Source organism: Clinocottus analis, unplaced genomic scaffold (genome assembly GCF_023055335.1).
Source record: "Clinocottus analis isolate CAN_PGR_092001 unplaced genomic scaffold, fCliAna1.0.p SCAF_13, whole genome shotgun sequence".
In the NCBI taxonomy this organism is placed as follows: domain Eukaryota; kingdom Metazoa; phylum Chordata; class Actinopteri; order Perciformes; family Cottidae; genus Clinocottus; species Clinocottus analis.
This window is the reverse complement of record NW_027175854.1, coordinates 12,364,050-12,381,371: the sequence shown is the minus strand read 5'-3', so window position 1 is coordinate 12,381,371 and position 17,322 is coordinate 12,364,050. Positions and strand designations below refer to the sequence as shown.

The window sequence follows — 17,322 nt, the reverse complement described above, 5'->3', positions numbered from 1 at the left end:
GAAAACTGTCTGCCGAGTGTCGCTTCTATTGTTTCACACAGTATAATAGAATATTATATTTAAGTCAAATAAGGAAATCAACAGAGTCAAAAGTCAAGAATACAATTCCCGTCAAATAAATCCACTAATCAGCTGACACTGGCTGTTATGAGGTAATGATTATACTGGTGTATTAACCATCAACATGGTACAGCTGTCCATCATGTCACACACACACGCACACACACACACACACACATGAATAAAACTTAATTAAGTAATATTGTAACAGGTTGAAGGAGCTGTATTTACCATTCAAACCATTAATATCTCCTCAATAACTATTATCTATGCAAAGCTCTCGTGTAGTAAATATCTACAGAGCAGAGAATGAAATATCTGTGTGGGTGTGTGAGCTTGCCCCACTGGTTAGCTAAACATGAGATGTCATCTTGGTTGTTGTGCTCTTACAGCTAATTAACGATTCATAAAAATATATATATGTTGCTGAGCGTTACAAAAATAGAGCAACAGTAGCAAAAATTAAACATCCACAACCGAAATGAGCTTTACTGGACGGACAGGGTTTGAGTACTCCCTCATATATGCAATGTATCAATTTTGATTCACACTTAGTAGGCCATTTTCATTATACTACATTATATATACACACACTATACATTATTGCTCCACTATACTACTATACATAACATCCATCCATCCATTTTCCGCCGCTTATCCGGGGTCGGGTCGCGGTGGCAGCACACCCAGCAGACCGACCCAGGCTTCCCTCTCACCCGCAACATTTTCCAGCTCGTTCTGGGGGACCCCGAGACGTTCCCAGGCCAGCCGGGAGATATAATCCCTCCAGCGTGTCCTGGGTCTTCCCCGGGGCCTCTTCCCAGTTGGACGTGCCTGGAAAACCTCTAATGGGAGGCGTCCAGGAGGCATCCGAATTAGATGCCCGAACATACATAACATGATTAAAGAAAAAACTGATGAGAAAGTTATCAATAGATACCACTCTAAAAGTCATCATTTTGATTTGGTATCGATCAATAACGTTTATTGTCTTTCTTTTCTTGGTGGAAAAATGGTTCCATATCTTTTGTCAGACAACTTTGTCTTACAAGTCTTACAATAAAACCAGCGGACGTCAACACATTAGTGAAAACATTTATTTTATATTTGATAATGATCATCATTTACAGCGTTTCAAAACACGGTTTCCCATCAACTTTGTCAGCAGGTAATGAAATGCATGACCTTTGCGACAGCTCATATTGATATCGTGCTTTGAAAAAAGTGAATAATATAATACTCAGTCATCTATTTTCAGTGTAGAGAACTACGGCGGCTTTCAGGTAGCGTGTCACCGGAAATGTCCCTCTCTATAGAGCCAGCGTTTGTTCTGTTGTTACTTGATGATATTCATGTGCACAATATGTACTTAAACCAATAACACACACCATGTATTTTAAGTGACAATGACCAGCTGAAATGTCCCTGCAGAGGAACCCATCTACATGAGGGCGCGACAGCAAGAGAATGCTCAAACAGAAACAAAGAGAGCTTTATCATCCTTCAATCCAAAAACGCAACATTTACTGAACATACAAACATACATGTGCAAGTATGTTTTAGGTATTATTTACGATAAAGATGTGGCTGTGGAGGTTTTCTATGCGAGTGCAAAGCTAGTAAACTACCGCTGCAAGCTCTAATTCCCCTTGAAGAGGACTCTCCCGACGCATCTGGAAAAAGTTACATTTGGTTACGTGTAAAAGACTCTTCACTGCTTCAAGAATTAATAAAAACACTTTTTGCAACTATCAGACCATCAGGGGAAAAAAAACGCCATTGTTGCCTTTAGCTCCGCATCTCAGGCCTCGGTTCTGTCTCAATCTCATTCACATGCATAAAAGGAAGGAAAATAACTGGTTTCAACTATTAGTGCATTTTAAAACTCTTTGGACCGAATGATCTACATAAGGTCCATTTAAGGGTTCCTACTAAGAAGTTGATAGGTGTCTCTTTCCCAATGTAAGTCTATGGGAAAAATTCTTATTGTTTCCCATGGCATTACGTGACGGATGGGGACGTTATAATTCTGTCTTTTGGCCATTCAAAGCTCGACGCTCTTCCTGGGGGTTTGGTATAACGTTGGAGCTAGTGCTAGCTACTGTCATTGGAAAAGAGCTGTGGACACTTTTGTTTTCCAGTAACTGCAGTTGATCCACCATCTGCCATTTCCATGCTTATGGGAAATCAATGGAAACATTATTGTATAACCATTACATCGTGCAAGTTAAAGCCCAAAACTCGCCTATCGCCACTTTAACAAAAAGGCACCGAAGCAGTCACACGGATGACACACCTAGGTCTGTCTGCATTCTTACTGTGGCCTGTAGCCACCCAGCTGAGGCATGTAGCTGGAGAGTGGTGCCGCTGACTGGCCATCTGTAGGTGTTGCCTGCTCACAGTCCTCTTCCAGGGGACAGAAGTCCAGAGGCTCCAGCACCCCTTGCTGCTCTATAACGTCAGCAGGGTTGGTGCCGTCAGCGCTTCCTGCAGTATGTGTGGAGCTGAGCCGGCGGGGGAAACGCTGGGACTGTCTGCTGCCCTCCTGCAGCAACGTGTCTGGGTTCTCCTCAGAGTCCAGCAGGGGCTGCGTGGACTCGGACCGTGAAAAAATAGATTGCTGGGGCTGGGAGTTCGGGGTCTGACCCTTGTAGCCATTGGAGGCCACCACCGAGGAGTATTGAACGGTGCTAGCCGTGGTGTCAGCCATGTCGCCACCCTCGTCGCTGTCGGACACACTTTGGCGAGGTGAGGACATGCAGGAGGAGCCACCGATGCCGCTACTGTGCTCCTCGGACAGATACTTGTCCTTCTTTAGGGGCAGACTGGCTTTATCGTCCTCAAACACGCATTTCCCATCGCACACATCCACATCGAGCACGCTGACGCCACACAGACCGTTCTCCTTCGGTGTGTCTGCCTGTAGAAGAAGAGAAGGTGAAAAGAAAAGCCTAATTATAATCACACTGAAAACTGACGGCAGTTGAGGCCTCTAGTTTCACTTTTATTGTCGAGTGAGTAAACTGACACAGGAATCGCGGCACGAAAAATCACACTGCATTTGGTGTGAACGCAGCATTACGATGTTGATTTGTCGCATAGTGAATACTATACATGTTGTCACCCTCATGTTTGTCAGTTCAAAATAATTCCTCACTTTCAAAGGATAATCAGGAGACCAGTTTCCAATGGTGCTTTCTCCAGGGTCTGGAATCCGGGGCCAAAAGTTCTCCTTGATCCTGTGGGGTGAGAGGAAACACTGAAGGTTATATATAAGCTTAGGGACTTTGGCTCCAGAGTTAACAAGAGACCACATAAGAACTTAAAAAAATATTATCATTCATTATTTTTTTCTTCTTCTTCTGGTTGCTATGGACAGTCCTGTGGCTTAGGGTCAGGTACGCTCTGGACCAGTTCTTGTAACCCATGTTTGAGGACTGGAGGGTTCACAGATGTTATGAATGACCACGCACTAATGTGATGAAAAGCCTGTCAACATGAGAAGGGACAGGACACAGCCAATTTGTTGTAATGGGGGCCCTTCATCTCTCCTCAGAGCTCTCCTCAGCTCTGAGAGCCACAGCTTAGGTGTTCAGTTGACTTACGCATCTTTTTTGTAGACACAGAGCAGCATGATCACAACAACAATGAACAGAAAGCCAAGGCTCACGCCGACCACAATGCCCTCCATCTCTCCTGGTGCTGAGGAAACACAGAGAATACCACATTCTTCCAAGAATCCAAGAGCAGAAAGAAACGTTCATGGAAATAAGTTGAACTGATCAACGTGTGTTTTGAACAGTTTTTTGTGCATGTCTAGCAAGGAATAGATCCTCAAACAAAGCGAAACCAGGTTTTCACTCACCATATTTCAGAGTGATGAATGAGTGATTGAAGCTGGAGGTGGAGCCGTTGATGGTTGAGGCTATGATCCAAGAGTCATACTTGGTGTTGCGTTTCAATGACTTCAGAATGTATGAGGTGGTGTCAGCTGTCACGGTTATATCTGCAAATGAGCAAAACAGAAACCAGCAAATGAAAGAGGCATTTGGATAACGTCAGAAAATCAACTCCTGGGGTCTGACACTACATAGGCAGTTGTCTCGTTCTATTCGTGTCAGAGATACGTACTGTCTGTTTTGTTTCCACCTGCGTAGAATATGGTGTAGTTTGTGATGAAGCCTCGTCGACTGCGTTCGGGAAGCTCCTTCCAGACCAGCTCTGCCTCGTTATGTCCTGGTTTACCATTCAATCTTAGAGTGGGGGCTTCCAATGGAGCTGCAATGAACACAGCAACATCATGGAGACTAATCATGCAACTGGCTTCAGATAAAGTTTGACTTTGTTCTGATGAGTTACAGCAACTTCTCTGGAGGAACTGGTTAAAATTAGAAAACTTGAAAATTAGCAATACCTAATTTTATCAATTCAATCAAAACTTAGTTGTTTTAATTATGACCCATTATTGATTTACAATGATTGCATACAGTTGCTGAGCATACAGTTTTCACAAATTAAGCGTAAATGAAAAGGTAGACTACAGGAACAAAAATTGTGCGATGCCATAACAGTTTCCAGCAGCCTTCAAAGAAAAAAAAAGTTACATCCGACCTGTAAGCTACTTGAAATTTATAGACCTCATTCAGATTTATTTATACGAGTACGTAAATATATTTTTATGCGGAAACATACATGTATCTAACCGGCATGCATTGTGCAGCGAATGCCGGTGATCGATTCTGTGGAGAACTCAGATGAGCCTTATATCTTATATCTAGGACTAACGCAAGACAATAACTTAATGGCATAAGTACGGTGGCCTTGAGAGCTCAACGCACTGCACATTAATAACATGGTGTTGACTTAAAGTTTATGTTTTATTGGTTTATTTTAACACTGTGATGGCATGATTTAGATATCATTGCAGATATCTGCTGTTAACCTAGCGTTAGCTTATTATTAATATAATATCTGAATTGTGCAATTACAATGACAGGATAGCTGACTTCAATAACTTCATTTCAAGTCCCAAACCATGGCAACAATGAGCGTTTTCCAGCCATGTGCAGAACTTTTCAGGGTCCCCTGGAAGCACTTTCCATTGTCTTGTAACAGCACATGTATTGCCAAATGTGACATAATTTGCTTTGCTTGTCTATTTGCGATTTCTTAACTTGCACTTATGTGGGGTGAGCAGCAGAGGTTGGCTGTAGAGTTTTTGTTCCTGCTAACTGAAAGAGCCAAAAGCAGGTGGTGAAAAGGCTCTTCCTCACAGTAGGGAATATGATGGCAGGCAAATCAGAGCCCCTGAGACTACTCAGTGGACACGTTTACATTTTAATTGTAGTACAAAAAATGTCTCCAACAAAAAAAAAATATATATTTAAATATATAAGAGGACATTACAGAAACTTAACTAACAACAATATGTAAGATGTCAATTGCATGAATGAAAACAACAAAGCATATGGTAAAAACAAAGTTCATGATATGCATTTGCTTTTTATGTATGCATTTACTTAAAAACATGTTACATGAGAACGCTTTAGATTTCTGTGTTGAACATCTGAATAAACATTCCTTTTGTTCCTTGAGACACAACACATAAAGCAAAGTGTAGTATTGCATGGACAACACGTCTCCCATATCCACTGCACCTCCTCACGCAAATAATATTTGCTCACGCAGCAATATTGACTGGACAACACTGAAATGTATTAGAACTCTGCACTTTGTTTGATGTGTTGTCATTTGTTTTTTTAATGCAGCATGAAAAATTCATGTCGCAATGAAAAACAAAAAGGTATTGTAATGTTTTTTTTTAAATTTAAATATGACCCATCCATTCATCATCCAAACCGCTTATCCTGTTTTAGGGTTGCGGGGCGCTGGAGTCGATCCTAGCTGTCAATGGGCAAAGGCAGGGTACACATTGGACAAGTCGCCAGTCCATCGCAGGGCAGACATAGAGACAGACAACCATTCACGCTCACATCTACGGGCAATTTAGAGTCCTATTAACCTATGCAGCATGTCTTTGGACTTTGGAAGGAAGCCGGAGAATCTTGAGGGAACCAACGCCGACACAGGGAGAACATGCAAAGTCCACACAGAAAGACCTGCCAGACGAGTAGCCGAACCCCGGGCCTTCTTGCTGTGAGGCGTCAGTGCTAGCCACTACACCACCGTACAGCCTAAATATGACCCAGTAAATGCAAACATAAAAAGTAAATACATACATGTATCTCAACCCCAAAGCTACCAACTTCAAATTATGTTGCGTTTTCATCGTCTCACTTTAAGTGTAATATCTTTGAGTTTGGATGAGTATTAAATGTGTTGAGCTTGCTACAGCCAGCGTGCATGCGTGCATGCATATGTGCGTGCGTGCGTGCGTGCTATCATACCTCCTTGCTCCAGAAAGGCAGCTGTGCTTGCTGGTTTCCCAGTCCGTCCAGAGTATATAGGATACACAGACACGTTGTAGCAAACAAACTTCTCAAGGTTGCCTAGAGTTGAGATCAAAAGTTGAAGCAAGTGTTAGTATAGAGGGAAACCTATAGAAACTAATGTATTTAAGCATATCAATTAAGTGATACCCAGCCCAAACCCAGCTTTTGAGTATGACACACCCTTTGGGTTTGAAGTGTGGCTGTTAAAAGTTTGCTCTTCCATGGAGGAAAGCTGCATCAGCTTGGATTTACACATTTTCACAGACGTAATGCAGTGCAGCAATCTGCATAAAAACTACATAACCATGCTGAATATAAAAGGTAGACTTAAGATTGACTGATGGGATGGATCACACAACATAAGAAGGTTTCTGAGTCTGTTCATTGGTTTTCATACTGTATAGAAATGAGTGGCAACCCAAGACTGAGTGGAACGGTAGAATAATTCAGGCTGTAGCCATGATTCACACACTCTGTTTGTATTCTAAGCTGCAGATAACCACTTGACCACTTGGGAGCGCCTCACCATCACTGCAGTAAAAACATCCACAGCCCAACATCATGTCTAGATCACCATATCGGCCAGCTCAATTCAAAAGAGCATCACCAAGTGATTACATTTTCATTGCCTATTATTATATACTCCCTATAACATGAATCATGCTCCAAAAATGGTTTGACAAGTTTCTATGAATGTTCAGACTCATGACAACTTATTATTGGAAGCTATGGCAACTGTGTACATCTAAGCTGACCGCAGTCCATGGTGGAGCTCCACAACCTTTTACAGCCACTTGACATTATTTTATAGAGTTCATTCTCAATGAGGACATCTATTGGATGAAATATCTCTTTTATGGCATGTTGGAAAGTAAAAGAGATGACCTTTAATGGCAGTGCGACTGGTGTTTCTGTTTTCCCTCTGCCAGTCTATCTGATCACCACTGACCCACTCCACCACATACTCCGACAGAGCCATCCTGTTGGGGGGATTCCACTCTAACCACAATTGGCCTCGATGGGGCCTCACCTTCAGCTCTCCAACTGGAGCTAGCTCTGCAACACACACACACACACACACACACACACACACACACACACACACACACACACACACACACACACACACACACACACACACACACACAGTTACTTTGAGGATTTACAACGCTCAGAAAATGTCATCATTAGCCGTGTTGTGCAGCAAAATGTGTCTGTGTGAACAGGATTAGACAAAACACAACTACAGTCCAGCCTGCAGTTACAAGCAGTAAGTTGGTTGGCCACAACCGTCTCTAAGATCTTTGATAAAAAAGGTAGTTTATATAAAGGACTATAGTTGCAGGATGTAAGTTAGTTTTCTTAATATCGGCTGGGTAGGAAGGGACACATCCTGTAGATAATAATTAACAATAGCCATTACAGAAGGCCAATAATTGTCAGAACATTTGGAAACAGTCCAGAACAGTTAGAGAATGAAAAGTGCTATAGTTAAAGGAAACAAGATCCAGAATGAATCTGGGACCTAATAGCCATTACCTAATCAATAAAAAAGGTAAGGAACTTGTGACAATCATCTTTAGCAAAACATGGTAATATAGAGAGTGCCGGTGAAGCAATATTATTAATACTGTCAAATTAAATCTTATGATTTATTTTGGAGGAAGAAATTATGTTTGCAAAGTAAGCAGTCTGAGCTTTCTTTAGTACAGCATAAAAGAATCTTTGAGATACGTGGGAAACTGTTAGTCCAGTGTCTTTCCATGACCGCTGTTCTTCGATCTCTGTAGTAGACAGTATCCTTAAAAGGTTCCACTTTGTCCAGCAACGTGGTGAAAGTAAAAGAGTGCAACATCATAGAGATAGTTACTATCATAGCAAAAGTGCATTGAGAACTGAAAATGCAGGGACGCAATGTTCGTTTAAGACACAAGGGGGGCAGCATTTACAGAAAGATTTAAAGAAAATACATTTATGATCCCTGATCTGTAGGTCCTCAGGAACTCATGATAAAAACTGACCCACTGGACAATACATATAAACATAGTTAAACAGCTTTCTGTACATATGCAAGTGGTGGATAGTGTTGCAGCACTGACAAAAATACATGCAGCAGTTTAGATTATATATTGTAGGTGCCTTTAGTGTCACCGTGGACACCTACCATGAGCTTTTTCTGGGATGACCAACGATGCCTCAACAGATTTCCCCACAGAATTGACAGCGGTGACGTATACTTTGGCAGATTTATTGTCAGCCAGGTAAATCTGTTGAAGGACAGTGATAGAACCGCTGCTTGACCTGTTGACTTGGCTGGTAACCTTTTGGTCTTGAATCTTTATGTTGAATCCTGTTATCCTCCCATTGGCAAACACAGGATCCTGGCAGAAACAAAGTCACACACTTTCATAACGTTCTGCATAAACTTAGATTAAAACTTTTGCAAAAAACAGTGTGGTCTTCAGAAACTGGGTTGCAATAATCTTAAAGAAACCATTTGGGTACATTTTAACATTGCTTTGATTACTATTATGGTGATGCTATTGTGTGTATTGTATTCAGGCCTTTCAATGATGACCAAAAAATCTCCTTTACTACCCTTATCCTTAGAAGGATCGGGCTGGCCTCTTTGTTCAGAACTCTGAATTAAATTCACATTCAATCAACACAGAGAGTAGAGTTTATGATTAAACAACTGCAGTACATATAAAAGAAGCTCTATGTTGGGACTGAGATAAGCGGTATTTAAATTGCTCTGCTAATTTGTATTTCTAATAACTGAAACTAACTCCCCTTGTTATGCCACTGGAGGGACTATGCCACCAAATGCCATGCATGTGTTTTTAATAGTTGTTTATTATGATAGATTTATTGTTATTTTTAGACTCTTTAGGGAAGTTGTTTCTAAAAAAATAACATCTTTAGCCTTTTACAGGGTGTTACAGGAATTTCTCCTTGTAGAAAAAAGCCTTTACACAACAGGGGAGTGTAACGGCCATATAATATAATTACATTTTTACTGTGACATATTATTGAGACTAGGAAATATATAAATATGCAACATTTTGAGTCACTAGAAATGCCTTTTGAGTTCTCTTAAAAAAGGCTTTTCTTGTGAAAAGCAAGAAAGGAAGGATCTGGTACGTCCAGTCTTTGTCAGATTAATGGAGGAATAATGTTTGCCGTTTTGGTTCATACTACACTCAGTGTTGTTGTTTTATCATCCTAATAAATATAGAGGCAACTCATAACCTGTCGTATCTAGACGATAGATAAGACCCCAAAGCGTTGACCTCTAATAGTTCAGGCTAGACATTGACCACCAACAGTCAAGGTTAGACATTGACCTCCAACGGTCAAGGTTAGACATTGACCTCCAACGGTCAACTTTAGATATTGACCTCCAACGGATAAGAATAGACTTCGACCTCTAATGGGTAAGGTTTGACATTGACTTCTAACAAGTGAGGTTTGAATTTAACTTCTAACGGGTGAGGTTCAACATGAGGTTCGACATGGCCTCTGGGTCATATTGGTTGATGGGTAGCGAGTCTCCATGGCTAAATTATAGTGTACTTTTCAACCTGACATCACATTCGTACAACGCAATTGGTTATTGACTTTGTTGAAGGCGTGAAAGCTCAGAAAAATTGTCATTGTTCCAAAACAAATCAAGTATTTATGACAAAAGGTTTTTTTTTTTTTTTTTAAAGATGCCTGAAAAAAGGTATTTATTTTGAGCTTTGAAAACAGTATGTATATAATGTATGTGTACTTAGTAATGAGATTGAAGCAAACAAGCAGTTTGATAAAACACTGGAAAATTTCACAAGAAATTTTGAAAGTGTGGCTACTACTGCCGTAAGACGTAGAGCTTTTGTTTGTTACGCCCGTCTCTCCTCCAAAACACTTGAGTTGGTTTGTGTGTTAAACTGATTGGCTGATATGAAGCACCTATGTGCTGCCGTCGTCATGGTGACCAAGTGAGAGCCAGCAGACTGATTAGAGGCAGACTGGACTGTGGACTTAAGGAAATAAACTACTGAACGTCCTGAACACACACAAACGTATATGAAATATCATATGACCTTATTAATGATCACAGTGTTGACAACTACACAATATAAAACACACGTAAATGTCTTTGTGTGTGTGTGTGTGTGTCTGTTTGTGTGTGTGTGTCTGTTTGTGTGTCTGTGTGTGTGAGACAAACATAGAGAGAGACAGAAGTCATTTGTGTTGTGTGTGCGTGTGTAAGTGTGTGTCTGTTAAACTGCCCTAATGAGAACACCTGTGGGTTGCTAGATCAAAGGTTGCCATAGTGATGACTTCAAAGGTCTTCAGTTAAACAGATTTCAATGGAGGTAATGCTGGGGAACACCTATCCAAAAATCCCTCAAAAAAGATACTTTAAAAGCTCCTATTGCTTCGATATCGCATACAGAGCGTTAGGAAGACTTGATTAACAGATACTGTGACTGGCGAGTCTGTACGATAAAACTTGTGTCTGTACGGGCGATTTACAAATCAGGTACGAGCTTCAGGGGAGACGTGGTTTTGGAGGGAGAGTCAACATGGCGGCGGATGGCAGAGCGAGGTGGACTTGCTCTCGCATTCAGTCCGATTTCAAGACGTCTGAATCTGTTGGATTCCTATCGACCGCAGTTTATGACAGAAGACAAGATTTCCAACGTTTTGAGCTATAAATTATGCCCACAGAGTACATGGTACGGAGTTTACAGCAAATTTAAAAAAAAAAAAAAAAAATCGACAAGATCTGACGTGCTCTGCCCTCTGAGTATGACATCACGCACTCTGAGCTCCGCAATACACACTAATATTCAAGAGAGAAAAGGCGGCAAAAAAACATAGAACTAAAACGCAGACAGTTTAAACAGTTTAAAATATTTCAAAGATCTGAAATTATAGAAAGATTGCTAAAGGTTGTGTCAACATTTGAAAAGTTAAATGGTGTTTTTTGCTGAATGTATGCAGAAGCTGTAAGCTGTTAAAGTTTGTTGAAGTTGAAGAAGATTTGAAGATTTTCCCCATTAGATCCCATTCATTTTAATTTTCATAAAAAGCTTAATAATTCATAAAGTTAAATAGTTAAAGATATGAAAAGATATAGCACACGTGTCCTTAAGAAGTTGAATATTTTAATAGTTGAACGGTTTCTGTCGCTGAAAGTATGAAGCAGTTGAAACGGGCCAAAATACGTACGGAAGAAATAGAAAAAAAGTTTAATAAAGATTCGAAGAACAATAGTTGGAATGCTTTCAGCATTCCAACTAATAATAAAAAGTTTAATAAAGATTTGAAGATTTGATGAAGCATTCCAACTAATAATAATAATAATAATAATAAAAAGTTTAATAAAGATTTGAAGAACAATAGTTGGAATGCTGAAGCATTCCAACTAACTATAGAAATGTTGCTAATTTGATGTCAATATACTGTGAAATCAGTTTTACGGCATGCAGGAAAACTAGGGGGGTCTCAAATCTAGAAGACTGTGGCTCAGATGGTAGAGCGGTGGCCTCTTAATCAGAAGATAAGAGGTTCGATGTCCCCAAAAATGCTCCAGAAGGCAGTGCCATCAGTGTATGAATGGGTGTCATGTCTTGTTAAAGCACTTTGAGTAGTTTGGAGACTAGAAAAGTGTTATACAACAGCTAGACATGGAGCTGTTCCTGCTCTAACGTGTTAACATGATGGCCAAAACAAAAAATATATAATCTATAATTTTATTGTTTTGGGTGTTTTGTTTTCCAATGCAAACAGTACTATTTGTATCATTAGGTGTGAGCGTGTTTTGGTGTTGAATTAAATATGATCTATTTATTTACCTTACAAATAATCTGCACACGTCGTTCGTTTATGCCTTCACTGTCAGCAATTATTCTCCATAAATCTGGTTTACCTGGTCCTAGGACAAAGAAGAAAAGAAAAAAAAGGAAGCTAAAAAACTTAAATATCTCGTTTAATTAAACAACATAAATCAGCAAACCATATCTTACAAATCTACATTACTGTTGGCAGATTTACTGGCTTGGCAAGTCTTTTCACCACAAAACATTTGCATTTGAAATATTTATGTCATCTTATTGATCAATGAAGTTGTACGAAATGTTTTACAAATTTTGTTTACCAGGCTGCACACTGTGGCACACCATTAGCCCTGTTTGTATTCAATCGTTAAAGGCCGGCGAAAAGCCAAGAGAAAAGCCATGCTGACATGGGGAGAACATGCAGACGGGCTAGCCCAGGATGGAAACCTGGGCCCTTCTTGCTGTAAGGCCACAGTGCTAGCTACTACACCACTGCGCCTCGTGCGTGAACTACGTCAAGTGGGTCAAAAAATATGTTTACTGCAGCTGACTGGAAATAAAAGCTATTGTGTCCATCCAGTAGACCAGTTAATTGACAATACATTTATCTGAAGTTTTTTTAACAGTTTTTGAACACCATGTTGTATTCAGTGTTCAACTATTTCACGAATGTCAAACTCACGATCTTTCGGAGTTCTCATGGTAGCGTTGGTACTCCAGTTGCTCCAGTAGCCATGCCCATCTCCCGCATATTTGCAGCACACCTGAGTGACATATACCGTGTCTGGCCGAAGGTTCTGGAGTCTGAAGGACTGTATGTCCATGGCAGTGTCAACGAGAGGTACCTAAAGGACATTTAACACCACTCTTTAATTGTTTTGTCAACTAATAATTAGAAAAGACAAACAGCAAACTTGTCAAATAACACAAAAATATAGACCTACAACGATGCTCTGTGATCGTGTACTTGGTTAGCCACAGTGACGCTTTGAGATAAATTCTCAAAGCATCACTTAAACCTAACGGTGGTGCAAGAACAAAAAAAAGTGATAATTTATTGTTTTGTGTAGAATATTTCCTCATTAATTTCTTTCTGTATTTCCGGCACATCAGAATATATTGTGAGTAAATGCTAATATCATTGGCCAAATTAGAATCTGATTGATTTATTCATCAGCCGTCTGACTGTTACTGACTCTCAAAAGCCTTGCTCAGTGCATCATTTCAATAAATTCACAAGCATGGGTAAAAATAAACTAGATGCTGGCGCTGAGTGGGAGAGAACCTTTTTTTCTGGAGAAAACAGAAACAAAATGTTTGTATTTTTAATTATTAGTAAGATAAGTCTTTTTAACATCTAAATCAGCTAATATGATCAAGCCTAATCAGGATGTTTTTCTATTGTGAAAACCTGGCACTGATCGCGTTGAATGCAGCCAGTAAAAGACTTTTCCTGAGCTGGATTTGTGATTTAAGAATGAGGCACCAAGCAAGGGCCGCACTATTGTGCATGCTGACTCACTGATAAAACTGAGAAACTTCAATTGGAACCGCCTGCTTTGTTTTTGGCCGGGGAGGGGGGTGGAGGAGTTAATTTAATATCATTAGTTCCATGTCTGAATGAAAAAATGAAATGACTACGTATTACAATGAGGAAAAAAAACATACTTACATATGTCCAACTTTGAGATCCATTTGGGCAGAATCTTATTTGATATGCTAATTTTACATATTCTTTAGGAATAGGATGAGTCCAGTTTATCACAAGGGAGGTGGGGAAAATCTTCTCTGAAATTACTTGGACATTTGATGGAGGATTTGTTTTCACTGTAACACAAGACACAACAAGCTGCCGTCATTAGTCTCATCTCAGCATTGTGACTAGTTCGTATGGGTCACAGACCAGACTTGGATCAGAACAAGCAGACATGAAGAAGCAGACTTACCAAAACAGCCGGCCTCATTTTTCAGATGCTCGGACTGTATTCTCCCCAGTTTATTGTGTGCCTCCACCCAGATCTCCAGGATCATATGATTGGGGAAAGCAGTAACAAAATCCACTGAGGCAAAGTTTTTTTGAGTTGACACATTATAGGTTGTAGAACTGTTGACAAAATATTTGAATACTGTTTAGAGGAACTCAACAGCAAGGCCTACACAGGCAATATGTGTCCAGTTCCTGAGATATTCCATTCATGAGAATGACAGATAATCTAAAAAATAAAACACAATTTATTTTGCCACAGAGACATAAAAATTTCTAGGGCTATACTCACGTAATCACTGCGACAGTCAGTGTGTATGATGTCGGGACATTTGTGGTTTGACGTCCTACTGGGTCCCATTTACAGCTGATGACTGCCGCGATGTACTTATTCTCCTGAATGGCCTGACAGGACAGATTCTCAGGCTTCCCCGGATGATCTGACAATAAGCCACAACACATTTCATTTATTTAATTTTTAGAAAAAGTTTTTAAAAATATACAAAATGACACAGGTATTAATGAATTTTAGAAACAAGTCAAAGATAAGAGTGAGGTTACACTTAATCACATAAGTTTGTCTACTACTTCTTCAGGTTGCTTTTAGCTCAAACTTAGATGACATTATTCCAAACTTATAACACAAACTTACATCCTTTTGTAAGGTAGATCCCGTGAATAAATTTGCCTGTATTCAGGGTGATATAGGGCGACGCTTTCTTGCAGAGGCAAAATAACCACTCTGACTTTTCATCGATGATTGGAACAGTGACACTGAGAGCCGATTCGTTGATCTTGGTGTAGTGTTCTTTGGATATAGTAGTCCGAGACAGATTCCAGTAGAGGTCATCTGCTGTGACTTCGACTGTGTTGATGATCATACACGTAGCTGTGAAGTTGGTCCCGATCTCTAAATCTGGAGACTGTGGTGCTATCAACAAATGGCTGTTGTCTTCTGAAGCTGAAGAAGAGCACACTATCAAAAATCAGCATCAAGTGAAGAAAAAGGTAACACATGTCACCCTTTTCTTCAGAAAACTAACGAAACAAGAAAACAATTCAATGTTTGTTATCAAACTCAAACTAGTGTAACAACACATTTTTCTATCTGGTACACAGCATACCCATTAGCTCAGTCAACTCTTAAGGAGCCACTTCCCCTTCAAGGTAAAGGTAACTTAACCGGGACAGGGACCTGCTTTAGAAAGCAGGTAGGGTTAATTATATTTTAAAAGGCAGACATAAGGACTTGTCATAGCAGGAAAAAAACTGATGGAACAGCATCAACAATAGTTATTGTGATATGTATGTGTTATACCAGGGCTCATGAATTCCATTCATCTAGTTAAATGGAATTCACCCATCATTAATGTTATTGGTTCCACAGTGTTTCCTGCTGTGACACGTAGAAATGTCGAGTGTATCATTGTTAAAGTGTTAATAGAAACTTTAATGTGTCCACTTCCAGGCAGCAGCAGATGAGATATTTAGCTGAGAACTACTGAGTTACATTGTGTTCGGCGACTATATGTCCGCTAAAAGACAAATGGTGCCTGTACTCGGACTGAAAAGGGTAACTACTGACCGACTAGAGCAGGGAGAGCAGAGGCGATGCAGGCTAACAGCAACAGCTGGAGCGACTTGGCAGACACCATGATGAAGACTAGCTAGGAACATAAACAGAGAACACGTCAGACTGGAGAACGTACTGTTAGCGTCAGTTCTGTCTCAACTAATAACGCTACAAACTAACAACTTCACCACCTAGTCTCAGTAACTAGTCCAAGTAACTAGCTAACGTTAATTCTCGAGTAACGTCGACGTCACTTTTTGGCTGCTACTCTTACACGACACTCTTCAAGTCTCATCTTCTCTGTTCTCACTTCGCTAAGACACTTGTTTTGTGTTCAAAAGAGCTAAGAGTGTATTGTCTATTACAGTTTTAGCTAATGGTAGTAAAGTTGTTCTAAATACAAGAAAGCACAGGCTATGTATGGCTAACAACGCACGTAGCGTTACATAGCAGTCACAGTGCTGCGAATTCAATATTTAGGTTAGCATTGAGAGATCACATTTTTGCCATTAACGCCATGTTGTTTCCGCAGTCAAGGTAAGGCTTTATCACTTACCTAACTGGCGTCAATGTCAGTCCCTGTGTGCTCTCTGTTATATCGACACCATGTGTATGTATTACTTAAATCTAAATATCGCCAAAACAAGAATTTTAACTGTATTATGTTGACCCGTCCGAGTCAGTGATTCTTGGTTAGGACCGCCCACTTCCCGTAAAGGGAAACCTGTGTCGCAACATGTTGCGCGTGCTGCGCCACACTGACACGATCTGACACCAAACTGATGGGCCCACCTCTCGTCTGGTGAGCTCTTTGGTTTACTAGTGATAGTTTAGCGATCTGTTTGAATGCTCAGTGAAGACATTCTGTTTGGTGATTCGTCCGATAAATTGTTTGTTAAACATTCCTGACGAATCGGTGGTTTCCACTCTTCCGGTCTCTGTTACACGCGTCCCCCGCCCTGATGTTTTCCAGTATGTCTCCACCCCTCTTGTACGAAAGAATGCGCATGCCCATAACGGTTCATTGACTTGGCAGAACGAGACATAACATTATGTGATTAGGGAGGGGATCATTTTACTGTAGTTGCCTTACCTTTAAAAATTGCATTGCTTATTCTTTGTAAAGAGTTTAATGTTCAACAGTAAAGTATTGATGCTGCATGTGTGCCAACTCAGCAAGCGGGTGAAGTATTATTTATTCTCAAACAGAGAGACAATAGTCAGTCTTACAGTAAATACCTACATCACAATGTAATAGATTATATCATTAAATGCAAAGTATGTTTTAAAAAAAAGGCTTTTACACAAGGTAAAGGTCATGAAAAGGATATACTGTATGTGTATAATTTTATAGATTTTCCAGCAAACTTCAGTAATCGGCATATGGCAGCCCCGGATGAGAAAATCATTACATTTTCCAAG

At 40.2% G+C, this 17,322-nt stretch overlaps 1 protein-coding gene across 2 annotated transcripts; it reads right to left on the bottom strand.

Moving 5' to 3' along the window:
- Positions 1–1,143: 1,143 nt before the first annotated feature.
- il6st (interleukin 6 cytokine family signal transduce) lies at positions 1,144–16,607 on the bottom strand. 2 transcript variants are annotated; one of them, XM_068574291.1, is made up of 16 exons: positions 16,457–16,607; positions 15,913–15,994; positions 14,980–15,288; positions 14,620–14,767; positions 14,290–14,447; positions 14,016–14,170; positions 13,026–13,188; positions 12,362–12,441; positions 8,677–8,893; positions 7,398–7,568; positions 6,468–6,569; positions 4,192–4,338; positions 3,926–4,066; positions 3,666–3,762; positions 3,218–3,299; positions 1,144–2,980 (listed from the first exon to the last, which is right to left on the bottom strand). In XM_068574291.1, the coding sequence occupies exons 2-16, from the start codon at positions 15,980–15,982 to the stop codon at positions 2,375–2,377; spliced, it is 2,646 nt and encodes an 881-aa protein (XP_068430392.1). In that variant the 5' UTR covers positions 15,983–15,994; positions 16,457–16,607; the 3' UTR covers positions 1,144–2,374. The 2 variants fall into 2 exon arrangements, with proteins under 2 accessions (XP_068430392.1, XP_068430393.1); XM_068574292.1 differs by having other exon boundaries at positions 15,913–15,990.
- Positions 16,608–17,322: the final 715 nt, after the last annotated feature.

Bases quoted from the DNA above. Each gene is read 5' to 3' on its own strand.
- il6st (XM_068574291.1), bottom strand. From the start codon at position 15,982: ATGGTGTCTGCCAAGTCGCTCCAGCTGTTGCTGTTAGCCTGCATCGCC. The intron at 6,570-7,397 runs GTCATCTCTTTT...TCTCAACTCTAG, and splicing joins CAGTCGCACTGCCATTAAAG to GCAACCTTGAGAAGTTTGTT. The intron at 3,300-3,665 runs GTAAGTCAACTG...CTCACCCCACAG, and splicing joins TGTGTCTACAAAAAAGATGC to GATCAAGGAGAACTTTTGGC.